This window comes from Dermacentor variabilis, unplaced genomic scaffold (genome assembly GCF_050947875.1).
Source record: "Dermacentor variabilis isolate Ectoservices unplaced genomic scaffold, ASM5094787v1 scaffold_12, whole genome shotgun sequence".
In the NCBI taxonomy this organism is placed as follows: Eukaryota; Metazoa; Arthropoda; class Arachnida; order Ixodida; family Ixodidae; genus Dermacentor; species Dermacentor variabilis.
The window spans coordinates 19,001,710-19,018,635 of record NW_027460280.1 but is presented as its reverse complement, the minus strand read 5'-3'; the positions used below and the strand labels follow the sequence as shown (position 1 = coordinate 19,018,635).

The 16,926-nt window shown below is 45.1% G+C and overlaps 1 protein-coding gene across 2 annotated transcripts in view; it reads left to right on the top strand.

Annotated features, from left to right (window-relative positions):
- Window positions 1-16,926, top strand: part of Tnks (tankyrase) — a 332,402-nt gene that overhangs the window by 67,524 nt on the left and 247,952 nt on the right. For both annotated transcript variants that reach the window (XM_075676418.1, XM_075676419.1), the window contains exon 6: window positions 5,021-5,207. In XM_075676418.1, coding sequence (XP_075532533.1) covers window positions 5,021-5,207 — 187 coding nt within the window. The remainder of the gene's footprint in view (window positions 1-5,020; window positions 5,208-16,926) is intronic.

Genomic DNA, 16,926 nt, shown 5'->3' with positions numbered 1-16,926 from the left:
CCAGGTAATTTACGGCCCAATTTGTTTTATAACGAAGTTGCGCATTATAACTGAATACATACAGCAATGAGTCATTGTGAGCTATGATTATTGCTTGAAAATCTTTTTAGGGCAGGCTGAAAATAGGTGCTTTTGATGGACAGGTGGCCTGTGTCCAATGCATGCAGTGTCCCCTAAGCTCCTCCGAGACAGACGCTGCCACTAGAGGTCGCTATTGGGGTTGTCATAAGGGGCATACGTGTTGACTGGTCAAGTTCAAATGATCCGGCGAATACCAATTTTAGAATCGAAATTATGAAAGTTTGGACCCATAGAAATGTATAAGGCCTGCCAGGACTGTCGGTTGGGATTGAATTATAAGGCCTGCCAGGACCGAAAAATCGAATTAACCTAAGTCAAATTAACCAAAGTCTACTAGTAGATTAGGCTGATGATGACTAGCAGACCAAACAAAGCCTTCACTGCACACGAAAGATGCTGCAATGTGATGACGGTGTCTACCAACCGGGAAAACCGGGAATTCTCAGGGATTTTGAATAGTCTAGAAATACTCAGGGAAAACTCTGGAATTTGTGCTTCTATCAGGGCAAATTAGCTCTAACTTTATTGAAAGGGAACAGAAGCTGCGCTAATGCTGGCTCGAGTAACAGAGGAATCGTAACGAATCGTCTTTGACGCCGTGTCGTCATCTGGAGGAGTTGCCAATGTACAGTCAACGCCCGATTTTTGGGACAGATAATTCGGACGGCTTCACTGCACCACCACATACCCCATAGAGTGAATGTGTAAGAACGTCGGAAATTTCGGACACAAGAACCCTTCGCCGTCCGATTTTCCGGTCTTTTTGCGTGACCGCACGTCCAAAACTGCATTAATCAAAGCCGGAACCACCGCCATTTTGATTACCTTGTCGCCTCGAAACAGTGCTCTTGCACGCAGATCACTGGCAGCCGTAGCCACCACCGCGGCAAGCTCTAGGCCTAGCTGCTTCGACGTTCGCTATTAAGCTTCTTGCCGTTCAGTGCCGTATTTTTCATTGAAAGAATTCGCCGCTGTCAGCAATGGCATCGACTCCACCTTTGTAACCCTCGCGATTGGCTTCAAAGCACGAAAAGCACACCACGTTGCCTAATGCCGGTTCCCGAAAGTCAGCTTTGCCTCAATACAGAATTGTTACGCGGTGAAGCTTAACGAGCGTGTCCCGTAGCAATTGCCACGGGACACGACATGTATTCCTTAATTATACGCGCATGCACCCACCATCTCCTGTTGCAATACGAGCACGGATATGCCCAATAAGTGTGCTGTCAGGCCTTGAGAGCTTTTTTGGACGTGCCTGTGGCGGTTTTAGCCTTAATGGCAGTAAAAGACATGCATTCATTTTTTTCGGACTGCCCGATTTTTCTGACGTTTTCGCGGCCCCTAGGGAGTCCGAAAAATTGGACGTTGACTGTACAACTGACCAAGAGGATGCTTCAAATATCCCGGGGCGCGAGCGCATGGCGGAAGGAGGACGAGAAGAGAAAGAACCGACGCATTGAGGAATGAACGGAAATGGAAGTGTGCTGCCTCTTCTTTAAAGGAGCTTGAGATAAAAAAAAAAAAAGTGTTGGCTCACGCCGAGATGCAGGTGTCCCTCATCCAAACCAAAATAAACTCTTTAAAGCAGTGATATGAGGGTGAGAGTGTGTCAGTGAAGCAGGGTGAGAGTGTGTCAGGACAGTTGAGGTTGACTTTCCAGCTGCTGAGAGAGAATCTCACTTGAGGCAAAGTTTGGGCCTCATACTAATGAGTTTGCTGTCAGTTGATAGAAATAGCTCATATTCGAAAATATTTGCTTCTGTGTGAATCTCTTTTTATTCGTATTTGAAAATGTTCGACTCGATTTACAATGGGCTTAACCATTTTTTTCGAAGATATTTTATTTGCTTTCCATTTTACTCACCCCTCCCTTCTGTTTTCTATTTAAATAAACTAAACATTACTCCGTACTATTCAAACTGAATTAAGTCGTTTTTAAAAAAAAATTTAACATGCTTACTAGTGAGTGACAGCATCGGCGACATGGTGTCAGCCCGTCTTGACATAGAACAAAGTTGTGTCACTTTGGGAATATTGCAGAGGCACTCAAGGAGAACCTGGAAAACACAGAGAATTTGGAAATTTCAACTTGGTAGACACCCTGGTGTTGGCATGGCTCATGCTCTCTTATACCCCTGTCACACGGGAAGATTTAATGCCATTCGTATCGAATGGCATTCGCATATAATCCCATTAATCAGGATTTACACGGGACAATTTAATGTCATTCGAATGGAATGACATTTGCCATCGAATGAGTTAGGGTAACTTATTCGCATTCGATTTCGAACTGAATGTATACTCTTGACCCCAGATAGACACCAGCGACACGCAACGCGAAAAAATAATGTGTGCATTAGCAAAGTCAGAAGATACTTTTTTAGTCTTATAAAAAGGAATAATAATTTTTGCGCTGGCTGCGCTTCCTCCACAGAGCGCCATGTCGGCCAAATTGCTTGCTTACATTTACTGGATTTGCGCTTGGCTTTAGTTGTGGTGTGGCTTGTGATGATCGAAGTGCTTTTAGTTGTGAATAATTGGCGTCAGAATGTTTTCGTTCGTTTTAAAAGTATTTTCAAAAGTTCTTAAACGCGTTTAATAGGCACAAAATTTCTTTGAATTTCACAAATTTTGTTCCAGATCGTCACTGCCATCATTTGCGAATGCCATTATATTTTACTGCGTAGCACTGCAAGAGAGTGAATGGTATTCGATGCATCTAATGCCATTCAATTCAAATGACAATAAATCTTCCCGAGTGACAGGGGTATTACATTTGTGTGTGTTGCGTCGTCTGGCTGTGTAAATCTTGGGACGCTGACCGCGCTTAGTACCCACTGTTGTCATCAGATGGGCCTACAAATTAAGAACAAAAGTCTTCGTTAAGAAAAAGAAATGTCAGTTTTGCCCCAAAAGCAAAGCTTTAATGGCGACAGCAAAGAGACAGCAACACAAAGTAAATTAATAGTTATATAGGCACTATAAATTGTGCTAAACATTTGCTTGCCAAGCTGCATGGACAGCCATGCGCAGCCCCTGCCAGTGTAGAGGAGGAGACTCGCACACTCTGAAGGGAGGGCAGATGGGCACGCATTGCCTCTCCCTCTAGCATGTGCTTGACTGCATTACCGTGTACTCACCCTCTCTCCACCTTTCTTTCACTAAAGGAATCTTGCTACTCTGAGCTGCCGTACTCCTTGTGGCCTCCGCTAGTTCTTTACCAACGTGACAGATGGCGCAGCAGTGTTTCCTGCTTACCGCTCTCCGGCGTGTTCACTTCCACAGTATTTTGCCGCTGAAGCTTTTCATGCTGAAGGACGTGTGCAAATCATGACTTCAACTAATGATTATACTAGCTGGGTTGAGTCAGTACTGTCCCACTAAATTTGAAACAGTTGACAACCTTAGTTACATCTGGGCTTGATACAGCTTAGACCACATATTGTGCAGAACCGGCTATAGTGCACCTTTTCCTTACTGCCGTTTACCCTACTGTAAAACTCTATATATATGCATACTATTTATAGTGCAGCCATGCAAGACGACACACTGATTTTAATGTGGCATCTGCGGGAAAACCCCACATGCAAGTGAGGTGCGCCAGCGGATGGGAGCAGTGAGGGGGATGGGAAGATGCAGAGCTGATGAAGGAATGGAAAGAGGAAAAAAAGAAGTGGTGAAATGCAGGGGTTGCCGAGGCTGTGAAGAAGCCTTTGCTTGGCCGCAGTGGTGTGTGCTCCGCACTGACCATGTGCACATTGTCACTTGTCAATTTGTGTGCACTCCTCCTGATGCACGTTGTTGTGACAAGCACGTGCACCTTGACTGCTGCCATATTAAGTGGTGCTCCACAAATTTCATATGGAGCTTTTAGGCTTTAAAATGTCCACATGTGTTCCTACCACTATGTGCACATAGAAGCTTGGTAGGCATTCGCAGTAGTTGCTGTGGCTGATCGCCCAAGAAACCACACTCACTTCCAATGCGCTGCTGTCAGTTGTCTACGCTAGTGATCACATGCCCAATCTCAATGAAATTGTTTACGGGCAGGAACATATCAAGGGTCAGCATGCCACAACGGCAGACCACCCATAACCCCTGTTGGCTAGGCCTAATCAGTGCGCCTTATCAGGAGTTTGCAACAAAAGTGCCGTTTTGGTGCTGAGTCAATGAAATGTGCCGCAGTGGCTGTATCGCTCTTGGAAAGCTGAAGAACTACATCGACCATGTAAGTGAGGGCACGGGCGGTGCAGGCAATGCTGGAATGGCGGCAACTGGGTCCATAGTGAACATGTTTTCTACATCGAGTGCAAGCTAATCAGTCCGAGAAGTGGAACAAACACTGTACGGCATCCTAAATTTCAGTCGCCATTCTGCATTAGTTTTGTAGAGTTGGTGGCGCAGCGCCTGGGGAATTTCAAATAATTCAACAGATCTGAAAATTTAATTGGTGACTTACTTTCCTTTGTAATTTTTTTTTTCTGTGTTAATTTGTCTGCTTCATGTGAAGATCGCGGATTTTCGGACCTTTCAACATTTGCAAATTTAAATGGATGCAAACAACCCAGTCGCATGCTTGGTTCTCACATATGCTGCCTGGTCTACATGTTTTGCATGTGCGCAGCCTTTGAAAAATGTTCTGTTTACTGTGCTGTACTGTTAAAAAAAAAAAGACTGACACACATTGTGCACATGTGTGTCAGTCTTTTCTTTTTGTCCTTTGTATAACAGTATAAGACAGTAAACAGAACGATGTCATAGCAACTAGCCCCTTATCGTGCGGTACTACTTGTAGCGGGGATATTCATGACTATGACCACTTGTGGTCTATGTGTAAAGTGGTCTATGCTGTAAAGCTGTGTTCTTTTATAAGATGCTGCAGAACTACTTGTTGACTCGTTTAAGTTTCCAGAAACAAACAAACAGCAATTAAATGCAGCATGGGGCCAATGTGAATGCCATGGATCTGTGGCAATTCACACCACTGCACGAAGCAGCCTCCAAGAGTCGAGCTGAGGTGTGCTCACTGCTACTGGCACATGGAGCTGACCCTGGTCTGCTCAACTGCCACTCGAAAAGCCCAGTCATGGTAGCTCCTTCCCGTGATCTCCAGGACCGCATGCTTTGTGAGTACTCAGTGATTTCTATTTCTTGGTGTGTATCACTGCGAGCCAGCCTAGTTGGAATTGATTCATTGGGAAACTGCGCTTCACAAACGGGCAAAGAGAAAGATACAAGCGCTCATCCTTCTTTGTCCCCGTTTGTATCGCGCAAAGTTTCAGGATAATTCCAGGGGTACTTTGATATTACAGCATGAGCTAATTCTTTGTTTACAAACATATGCTGGTGCCTATTATTGCTGCTTTACAGTATGTATATATTTTGTTCACTGCGAGTTCTGAATACTCTTTAACTATTGTCCTTTTTTGTCTCCTTAAAGTGTACCCGCATTTTACAATGTATGGGAAGTTGTGTTGCTTGGTTAGTATGGCAGTTTTGTTACAAATTCTGCACAACTTGGGGTTAGGTACTTTGTCTGTTTCAATGAAATCTCAACCATTATTGCAAAACCGAAGCTTAAAAGGAAGTTTTAGCTTGGCGCCTCCTTTCCCACACTGCTGACTGATATTTAGGTGCCAGCCGCACACTAGACAGTTACGGTGTGTCACGATCCACCCCGGGTCGTGAACAAGGGAGGGCTTGTGGCACCCTCCGATAGATGGACGCTCCACAGCGTGGCGGCGCTGAATGCTGACTGACCGGCGAGCAGCTGTGCTCGTCGGTGTTTATGCGTGCGTCTATTTGTCGAACAAAAATCCCTTACGTGACCTGATCCTAGGTGCCTAGGGACAGCATCGATTAGGGATTTTTGAGAAGGCGCGATGCTGGCGCCGAGCGACGCCGTGGCGTGTTCGTCCTCAGCGTGATCGTTCTCTGGACCGCGCATTGTTCAACATTGCTCATGTGATTGTACGTTCGTTGCTTCTGTGTTGGTTATAGGTTCTGTGTTACTTGGTGGAAAGCCCTGAGTAGTAGCGGTGCGGCACTGCGGCTTTGGCCTCGGTGAGCTCTGGCAGTACAGAATCTGCGTTGTGTGACCCGTGCTTTCTTGAGAACCCGGCGGTGGTGACAATTGAAATATCGAAGTGGCCTAGCGCCTCGGCAGCGAAGTTCTGCGAACCACGATGTGGCGTCGCCGTGTCCGACTTTGCTTAAAGGGACACTAAAGGTTACTATTAAGTCAACGTGGACTGTTGAAATACGATCACAGAAACCTCGAAACGCTTGTTTCGTGCCAAGGAGAGACTTATTTTAAGAGAAAATGCGTTCTGAAGCGTCTGCGTACCTCTAGCGCAGTTCAAATTGCCCGCCCTCCGATCGAGGAGTACTGACATCATGGTCTCATAGTGACGTTGCGCTATCGGTGAGTAGAACGGCGTCCGCAGACGGCGCTACGGCTTTTCTGCGCAAAACGCGAACGCGCGGCCAGAAACAGAGCCAAGACAGAGCCGACAGCAGAGCGAAAGCGGGAGTATGGTGGCTAGCGGAAGGAGAAACGAATTACGTCCCACATTACGTCCCACGGCACACGGAGAGTCCATTTTCGTTAAACTATAGGCTGCGGCGAGCTCGCAGCGTGGTCGGCGTGGTCTATGAGAAGCGACGAGCCTTTTCGCACTCGCAACTGGGCATAAAAATGTGCGAATCGACGCAAAACTCGGCCTAGAAACGTGCTTCGCCACAGCCAGGGCTCAATACGACCCAAGCTGGCACGACCCAGATGTCGTTTCCCGCACCGCCACCAGGCGCCGCTACTATACCTCAAACTCCAGCGCAAGACGCCCATAAGCTGGTACTTCATTCTATGACGCTAACTTCGACGCTCGTCGCAATGGACCCTGACACCGACAGATTGGCTCGCGATGGTGGGCTCAACTTCAGCGATTTGAGCACCGACGAGCGCGACCTGCTTCTGAGGGCTCGCACTGCTGGCGTCGTTGCGTACTACGACGGCGGCCTCGACACCGGCTCTCCGGAGCGGGAAAGCAACGAGGGCTTCCCACGACATCACATGGACGTGGCATTCTCGCTGCTTGTTCCAAATGAAAGTTTCGCGAGCAGAACCCTCACAGCACGACGCGATAACGAAACTACTGAAACTCCAAAGCGTGCGTGGTGCAGAGTCGAGCGAAAACGAAACTTTTCGAACACCCATATTATTGAAGGGTAACGTCAAAATGTTATTTTTTCCTAGAATCGAATAGACGTAGACAAGTAGCATTTTTTCCGTCTTATAATCGAATGAAATGATATTTTTAATACGAGTAGTTGAGTATTAGTAACACAAATTATGAGGAGTCCTTTCGTCATCGGGCTAGTACCGCAATGTCGCTGGGGGGTCTCAAATCGTGTCATGCATTTACCTCAATTTCTCGGTTACTAAAGCTCTGTTCGCGATTATATTGACGCCTTAGACGTTCTAGAACATTGCTCTACCACTTTAACTTGAGTTTCTGGTAACCTTTAGTGTCCCTTTAATGGACATCGAGGGATGTGCTGCTCGCTTCAAGTCATGTAAATGCAACTGTGTCAACCGCCCACTGTTCAGCGCTGAATGTGTGTTTGGTGTGCTGTGCTTGAAACGAGTGGTGCAGCCGTGCAGCAGGAGTGGCAGAGGAGCAGAGTGGCTTAGGGGCTTTGTTTGCGCATTCACAGACATGTGCTCCCGTCTTGGTCTCATTAGCGGCTGTCGCGGGATTGTGGTATGCTAGCTCCTTGCCTAGTATGAAGTGTACGACGCTAACACAGAGCATGTTCACGTTTTTCCGCGCTATATGTCATTTGCATGACGGCCGAGTTGAAAATGAGACATATGTCTGTGTTCTTTGCATTTGTGTGTTGCAAATTACTTTCTATTGTGGAAGTTCTGGGAGTCTTATTACGCAAGGAGTGCGAACGTAAACATAAACACATGTGTGTGTCTGAAATTTTGAATTACCCATAATACCCTTTACGACTAATAAGTTGGCCACACGGCCTGTGTGAATCAGCTACAGTATGTTGCGACGTTCTTCCATGTGGTAGACCGATGCATGGTGCGCGTTTATTTCTGTACTGTTGTAAAAACCATTTGTTTATTCACTCAATACAAATGTACGGCTTCTTCGCCGCAGTACATTTTAGTTACGTGGTGAAGCACACTAAAAGTGGGAGGGGGCGGGCCGCTATCGGCCAGCATAGTATGTCCACTTAGGCGACCTGAGAGGCGGCGGGTGCGCGAGTGTACAATTAAAGAACTCTTAGTATGTCCAGTGACACTGGCTCCTTTTCACTTTTAGTATGCTTCACCGCAGTACATTGCTTAGGCTTGACCGCGAAATATTAGTGTATTGCGAGAAAGATAATCGTAAAAAAGCCTAATTATGCAATGTTTCTTTTGTAGCTTGCTACACCGCAATACAGGGGTGTAAATAAGCATCGTGCAGTAAAGCATACTAAGAGTGGAACGGGCACATAGGTTTACACTGTGCTCATTATTTTCAATTTTGACATAATTTGCAAGTGCATCTGTGCTCATGGTAAGCTTCATTGACAATTCTTCATACATTACAAATTCATATTGCAGGGAAGCTTACTAAAGCACATTCGTCATTATGGTATGTGTTATTCACCTTCAATGCAGGAGCACAATGCGGATTCTTGCCCCTGCTTTTGGCTGGACTGCACATACTCTTTGAGAATTGATTCATTGTTCATAAGTGCACTGGTACTTTACTCTAAACTGGGGGGCTCAAGTTGATATGAAAGCACAATTTTATTAAGGGGACAAGATGTTGCCGAGATGGTTGCAGCACAGCTTTTTTTTTTTTTTTCTTCCAGGCACCTTTCCTACTAGAAGCTTCCATTGCAGTGTTTCGAGCCTCTTTGAACCAGCACATAGTATATATAAAAATTGGACACTGATTGGGAACATCACCTAAGTTCATGCCTATCTATAGTAAAGAGATGTAGCACGACCAGACAAAATAAAAGAAGGGGGTGGGCTGCAGCAATACTAAGTGTTAAATGGTGCTTTATCCTTTCCCTTGAGTTCTCTGTTTTTGTGCTTTTTATGGATCCTCCGCAGTAACCATGCGAGTGCCGAACTTGAGCTTGTTGGTTTCAAGTCTCATGGTTGTTACTAGCAGAACAGTGTGTGAAACGAACAAGGGCTTCAAGGCATCCGTTCACCTTGCTTGCCTCATGGTGCTGCTTCATAAGCACCGTGAGCATCCAGACCAACTCGGAAGGGAGGTTTGTTGCAATCGCTTCTGAGCTGTATTGCCACCAAACCAACAGTGCTCTCAATGACAGCTTTTGGACAGTAGAATGCTTGCACCCACCAAAGTTGTAAGAAGGAAGTATTCAGGATGTGCAAAGTGGGCATTTGAAGCTGGCAGCATTACTGAAGGGGCTTTGCCCATCTGCCCTCTTTATGGATACACAAAGATGATTTCCTCTTTAAGAGGGATTGTTTCCGAGGTTGTTACATGGCAGCAGTGTTGGGTGTTTAGTAGCTTGTCTTTGCCCACTGTTTATAATCTGCTCCTTCTCCACTACACCTGTGAAGTGCCTACTTTTTGGACACAATGTTCTCTCCATGCATGCAAGCATTTTGAGCTTGTAAAGACGTCTATTACCCCTTGCCTCAAGCTTGTCCTTGCTGATGTCACCCAAGAAGGCATTGGGGAGTATGGCAATGTACACTTACAAAACAATGTTGATACCAGTGAAACCAAATTAATGGAGCTGCTGTTCTTTTTTTGTCCACTCCATCCTTGTTAGTTACAATGAGCCATGTCCTAACAGAAGGCATATCTAGTTGGTCGTGTATAGCCTGCGCAATGATACTTGTTGGCATGTTATGACCTTAGCACAGTGTTTATATGTAAAAACCTTCTGATGTGTTGATGACTTCCTTCTCTTTATCACACTTTGCCTGATGGAGCCAGCAAGTGGGTCAACCAGATGTTCAAGAGGCTTCCCACTAGTTTTCCCAGAGTCTCCATTACCAGGGTGCTGCTCATAGATGTCTGTTTTCTTGACCTTGCACTGCACTTCAACCATGGCCACACCTGCTAAACCTATAGCATGCGATCAAAAAAGTGCTATACATCATGTTACTCGAAACTCGTGACATGTGCTACAAGGCCTTGAGGAACACCCTCATTTATTTATGCCCTCAACATACTGTACGAAGCTTCGCATGATAAGTGTGACACTTAACATCTGCTGGTTTTTCAGTGTTATTCCTGCCCAGCTTGCTGAAAGCTATCCTGAGTGTTTCAAACGCAAACGACTGCTGCTGGACAAGAAGTGCTTAAAACAAGGATCGCTATAACCACATATGTCACACGAAATGAAGAAGGCCACTGAGTATACAGGCGGTTTACTTCCTATCCAACAAGCTTGGTTCTCCCTTTGCTAGTGAGTAAACTCAACTTGCCCCGAATACATGGCCTGTGACAAACTATGTGCCAGATGCTGTGTCCCCTGCAAAGCTGAAGATGTGTACGAGGTCCTGATACCCTGCAGCGGCTTCTACACGGGGCAAACAGGCTACTATAAGAACGACTGCCTTTACTAATATGCTAATAACATGAAAACGGGCAGAAATTTGGCTATTCATTGGACCCAACTGCGGGTGCAAGCCACTCTTCCACCAGATGTGTGTTGTTCACAGAAACTGGAGCTATACAAATGCAGATAAAAGCAATGATGTTTGAAAGTAGTAGAGTTGAACTATATTCTGCACAAGCAGTGCTACCTGCAGCACTGGTATCTTATAGCCACAATTCATGGCTGCACCACCATGCAAAGGCACTATTCTTGAATTTATAACACCTATTGTATTTATGGTGGCCACATATGCATATATATGCAATTACATATCATCCACATTGTGTGCAATATGGTTAAATGTCAATTATGATAGCCATTCCTAATCTGAAATGCAACAAAAGAGCAAATATAGGAAACAAATTGCAATTCAGAGAGACAAAAGACAACCAGTGCACAGGATAAGTGACAAACTTTCTTTTATTGAAAAAGAAATGTCGCATGGTGTCATGCCACCAGCAGTGGGTAGCAATCTTTCAAGCTTGGATGGCAGAGGCAAAACTTGGCAAAATGCTACAATCGCACTGTATAACGGCCTTGGACACAAACAACCGACATCATATTGTACAGAATGAAAGGGCAAGACTCCATCTAAGAACAGTCTACGGCACCACATACTTGACATAGTGTAAAAAATGTTGACATGCCCTACCCATAAAGAAAAAGCAACAAACACAGAAAACACGCCTTAAAATGCAATGAGCAGAGTCTGAAACCAAGAAAAAACAACCCGAAAAAGGTTTCACTGAGTCTTTCAACGATTAAAATTGTCAAACTGTCTCATCACCTCTTAATGAACCTGCACAGCTGAAAAGGAAGGAAGGAAAGCCCAATAGCAGGGCTGCAGAATATGTCACCGAATAAATATACTTTACTTACCAACGATACCCGTGGTTTAGTTGTGGTCTGTGTATAAACTAATTGTGTATAATCTTTATTGTTTAGAATAGTTTAGTGGATAGTGAAAAAATGACCATAAGAGCACTAGGTGTATGCATAGTCTACTCACGAAAAGCCACTGCTTTCTTACTTTTATTTTGTTTTTCTCTCTACTAATATGCATGAGTATTTAAGTGCCTTAATATCACTGCTAACATCCTACTGCAAACCACAAAATTGGGCAAGTTGTGGCATAAAGAAAATTGCTGTTTCTTTCATAATGTGAAACAACGATGCAGTAGCTGGTGAAATATGCACAGGAAGCTTACTTCATGCAGTGTTTGTTGAAGTGAACACTTGCCAATGCAAGTTGGTAATCTCCTTAAAAAAGTAAAATAAGAGTCGTATTTATTTGTCAAAGTTGTGCCTCCCAGTGTTGATGATGATGATGTCCTTGATGAGTTTGGCGCTTACCAACTCACGAGGATTGGCCAAGAGTCGGGCAGACTTTGCACGACTCTTGTGTTGAAGTGGAAAGACTCGGCTTTTCTTCCTCCTCTTTCATATCCGGCCACTGGTCTACACCAAAACAACCCTTTAGCTTCTTACTGCTGAATTCGTTTTGGTTTTCTCAAATCTATATTTGGGCTACCCATTGCTAGATGTCGCGCAATTAAAGAATGAATCAATGAAATTAATCAATTTTCAAAGAGCATGTGCAGTCCAGCCAAAAGCAGGGGCAAGAATCCTCATTGTGCTCCTGCATTCAAGGTGAATAACACCTGAATTACAAATATGAATTTGTAATGTACGAAGAATTGTCAATGAAGCTTACCATGAGCACAGATGCACTTCTAAATTATGTCACAAACGAAAATAATGAGCACAGTGTAAACCTATGTGCCCTTCCCACTCTTAGTATGCTTTACTGCACGATGCTTATTTACACCCCTGTATTGCGGTGTAGCAAGGTACAAAAGAAACGTTGCAGAATTAGGCTTTTTTACGATTATCTTTCTCGCAATACACTAATATTTCGCGGTCAAGCCTAAGCAATGTACCTGCGGTGAAGCATACTAAAAGTGAAAAGGAGCCAGTGTCACTGGACATAATAAGAGTTCTTTAATTGTACACTCGCGCACCCCGCCGCCTCTCAGGTCGCCTAAGTGGACATGCTATGCTGGCCAATAGCGGCCCCCTCCCACTTTTAGTGTGCTTCACCACGTAACTAAAATGTACTGCGGCGAAGAAGCCGTACATTTGTATTGAGTGAATAAACAAATGGTTTTTACAACAGTACAGAAATAAACGCGCACCATGCATCGGTCTACCACATGGAAGAACTTCGCAACGTACTGTAGCTGATTCACACAGGCCGTGTGGCCAACTTATTATTCGTAAAGGGTATTATGGGTAATTCAAAATTTCAGACAAACACATGTGTTTATGTTTACGTTCGCACTCCTTGCGTAATAAGACTCCCAGAACTTCCACAATAGAAGGTAATTTACTACACACAAACGCAAAGAACACACACATATGTCTCATTTTCAACTCGGCCGTCATGCAAATGACATATAGCGCGGAAAAACATGAACATGCTGTGTGTTAGCGTCGTAAACTTCATACTAGGCAAGGAGTTAGGACACCACAATCCCGCGTCAGCCGCTAATGAGACCAAGACGGGAGCACATGTCTGTGAATGCGCAAACAAAGCCCCTAAGCCACTCTGCTCCTCTGCCACTCCCGCTGCATGGCTGCACCACTCGTTTCAAGCACAGCACACCAAACACACATTCAGCGCTGAACAGTGGGCGGTCGACGCAGTTGCATTTACATGACTTGAAGCGAGCAGCACATCCCTCGATGTTCGTTAAGCAAAGTCGGACACGGCGACGCCACATCAGGGTTCAAGTAACACAGGACCCGCAACCAACACACAAGCAATGCACGTGTACAATTATATGAGCAATGTTAACGCGCGGTCCAGAGAACGATCATGCCGAGGACGAACACTCCACGGCTTCGCCCGGCGCCAGCATCGCGCCTTCTCAAAAATCTCTAAACAGTGCTTTCCCTAGGCACCTAGGATCAGGTCACGTGAGGGATTTTTGTACGACAAATAGACGCACGCGGTGTTTATTGCGGTGCGGTGACCAATGTTGCCTGCCAAGCTTTAGCAGGCCACCGAGCTTGGCGGGCGAACCAAGATTATGCCCGAGGGGGCGTCACATACTTGCTACACGGTGCGATCAGCAGGCTTTCTTTTTCTCTGTCAATCTCCTATCTAAATGCATGAGAACAGAGAATTGTTTTTCTTTGCAATCACTGCACCGAATGTGATGAGATTTGTGGCATATAGAAGAAAAAGTTAAAGTCTAATGACTGTGAGTAGCAGATTTCTTAATAGGCTGTTGATTTGTAAAGGAAGATTTTGGAAAATTTAAAAATTAAAAAATGATTAATTTTGTAACTGTAACTTCCCAATAAAAAAAATTATATCAATTCTGTAAACTGCACCTAACAATACATCTAAAGTGGACAGAATAGATGTAATATACACTCCTCTGAAGTACAGTAGAACCTCGTTCATACGTTTTGAAAAAAAAAAAAAACTTGACAAAAATGTACTAACCGGGAAAATGTATGATCCAATGTAACTAAAAAATTTTGGACAGACTAAAACATCTACATAATGTGAAGCGTCGCGCAGATCGTTGTGGCACGAGACACCCATGCGTGTAGAGCTGGTGGTGCTCCAGTGACCCGAGACACGTTTTGTTGTTTTCCTATTGCATGGTGTTTTAAGAGGGCGACGGGAAACTGAAACAAAACCGAGCTGGTGGGCGACACAGGATGCCGCTGAAGTGAAAAGCGTGCAGTATGGTACCAATGACACTACCAGTGGCGTAGCCAGCAATATATTTTGGGGAGGGGGGTTTCTGCCGGCAACTACCACTCCTTCCCCGTCCTTCACCCCTCCTCTCTCTCGCTCCCTTGCTAGGAGTGTCTTTGCGTGGTGTTGTACACCACGCAAAGACACTCCTAGCACTCCCTGGACAAGAATGCTTTAACAACGAGGATGCATGTTTTGCAGTCACTTCGCATAAAATTATGCTATCATCCTTATGCTATTTTTAAAAATGATATATAAAAAAAATTTCGTTTACGAAATGATGCATTTATATAGTGTATGTCGAGGACCTAGCTGGTACGTGACTTGGAAAATGAAAGCGCTAAAAATGGGGCCATACAAAAACAACAGTGTGCTGTCGTGTCTTCTTATGTGCCGGCCAGACTTGTTGCAGCCCAGGTGACAGTGTCCTTGCCTTGAGAAGGCAAGAAAACGCTACTACTACAGACACGATAGTGTTTGCAAGGAAACTGTTTAAACTCAAGTTCTAAATACGGTGACATGACAACCCCCTCCTCCCCATTTTGACTTCCACTCTCACCTCCCGAAAGTTTTCCTGGGAAAGGGGGAAGGTTTCATTACCCCTCCCCCCAGCTACGTCGATGGGCACTACGCACCACACGCTCTAAAGCAGATCGGTGAAGATGCTTATCGCAATAGGGTTCGTTGAGATAGGTGTGAATGCGGCGTGCAATGAACCGGGCAGCGATTTGCTGGTACCGAAATAAGAAACTGTGCGCGCCTCCATTTTCGCATGACACGGTCGGCTGTGTACCGTTCTCGATCGCGCGTGCCTCGTGCCTTTTCTTGTTCGCATGGGATCTAGTGGCCAGAAAACATATACGATTGCAGTCTGCAGCAGGGAATGGCAGTACGTTTTGGTTATCGCCTATTAAAAACGTCCGCTATGCTTCCAATGGCACCGCACGCTGTGAAACAGATAGGTGAAGATGCTTATTGCAATAGGATTGGCAATGATAGCTGTGAACAAACATTCGGGCCAGGAAAACGTACGTAACGGGAACGTACCAGTGAGGTTCTACTGTATGCGACTAATTTGTGAGTAGGACTTTTGCAACACCATTGCAAACATTGTAACAAATTTACATACACTGGAAGTTCATATACAGTGGAAACCCGGTTAAACATCCCCAGATTTTGCAATGTCCTAGGTTTTACAATGGATTGAACTGCTCATTGAGACAATTCATTAAAAACCTTCACTATATGACGTGAGATTATGCATGTCCCATCTTGTATTACGACTCGTGACGAACTGCGAACCCAACGGCGGATTCATGAGAAGCACCGCTTGCTTCCGGTGGCTTCCTTGCAGCGCCGTCCTCTCTATCAGGAAAGGGAAAGTGCTTTCCATGCAGAAAACTCCGACTGATTTCTGGGATCCCTCCTGGCCTCCTTTTATCTTCGCATATGTTTGCTGCCCTCTCTTCATTTGTTTGCCTTCCCCCTCTTTGCGTCGTTCGAATGCCACCCACCTTCGTCCCTTCGTTGCCATCTCTCGGCGTTTTCTCGCAGCAGCGCCTACTCCCATCACTGGACGCGTATACAGCCAAGAGCGTTTTTGCACTATGCTAAGCCCGCTATCTTTGTACTGTTGGCCGCACAGTTCAATGTGTCAATTGCAGAGTCTTGTGAAAGGGATCACCCAAGAATACCACCGCAGCGTGTATAGAAAACGTAAAAGCATGTACGAAAATTGAACTGATTAGCCATCGGAAGGCACGCAGATTGTATCAGTTCACGCACACAGTTTTGAGCTTCGTATTTGAATATCTTTAACTATGTCCTTTTTTTTATCTCCTCAAAGTGCACCCACATTGTACATTGCATGGGAAATTGTGTGCAAGCACACAAGACCTCTCACGTGCCTATGGCCGGGCTTCCGGTTTTGCATGGGTTTAAACATCATGCCGAATCTGCCACCTCAGACAGGGATGACGCCACAAGCCAGAGATGCTGTTGATGCACAGTATTGTCAACGTGAGCAGATCTGTGCAGGCAACAACGCCTTGCGGACATTGCTGCGCTTGAGAGGCAGCTCTTGCTGCATGGCTCAAAGAAAGTCTACAAGAAATGGACCGATTTAAAAAAATGATGTAACTGAGAAAACAAAAACAACATTATGACAGGCTAGCGGGAGTGGATCGCGGTACACTCTCCAATAAAATTGATTGGCACCTGCAGTGCAGGATTCTTCTGGCATTTACTTTTTTGGTGGTAAGTATTAGTCTGTAGCTTAAATTGAAGCCCCTTGCAACTCTTTTGCATCCAGCAGTGCATGAAATAGACAATTTTTGTTAGTCAGATAATACGACTCCCCGATGACATGGTGTTATGTGAGCTCAAGAAAGTCATAATTGGGGTTTCCACCG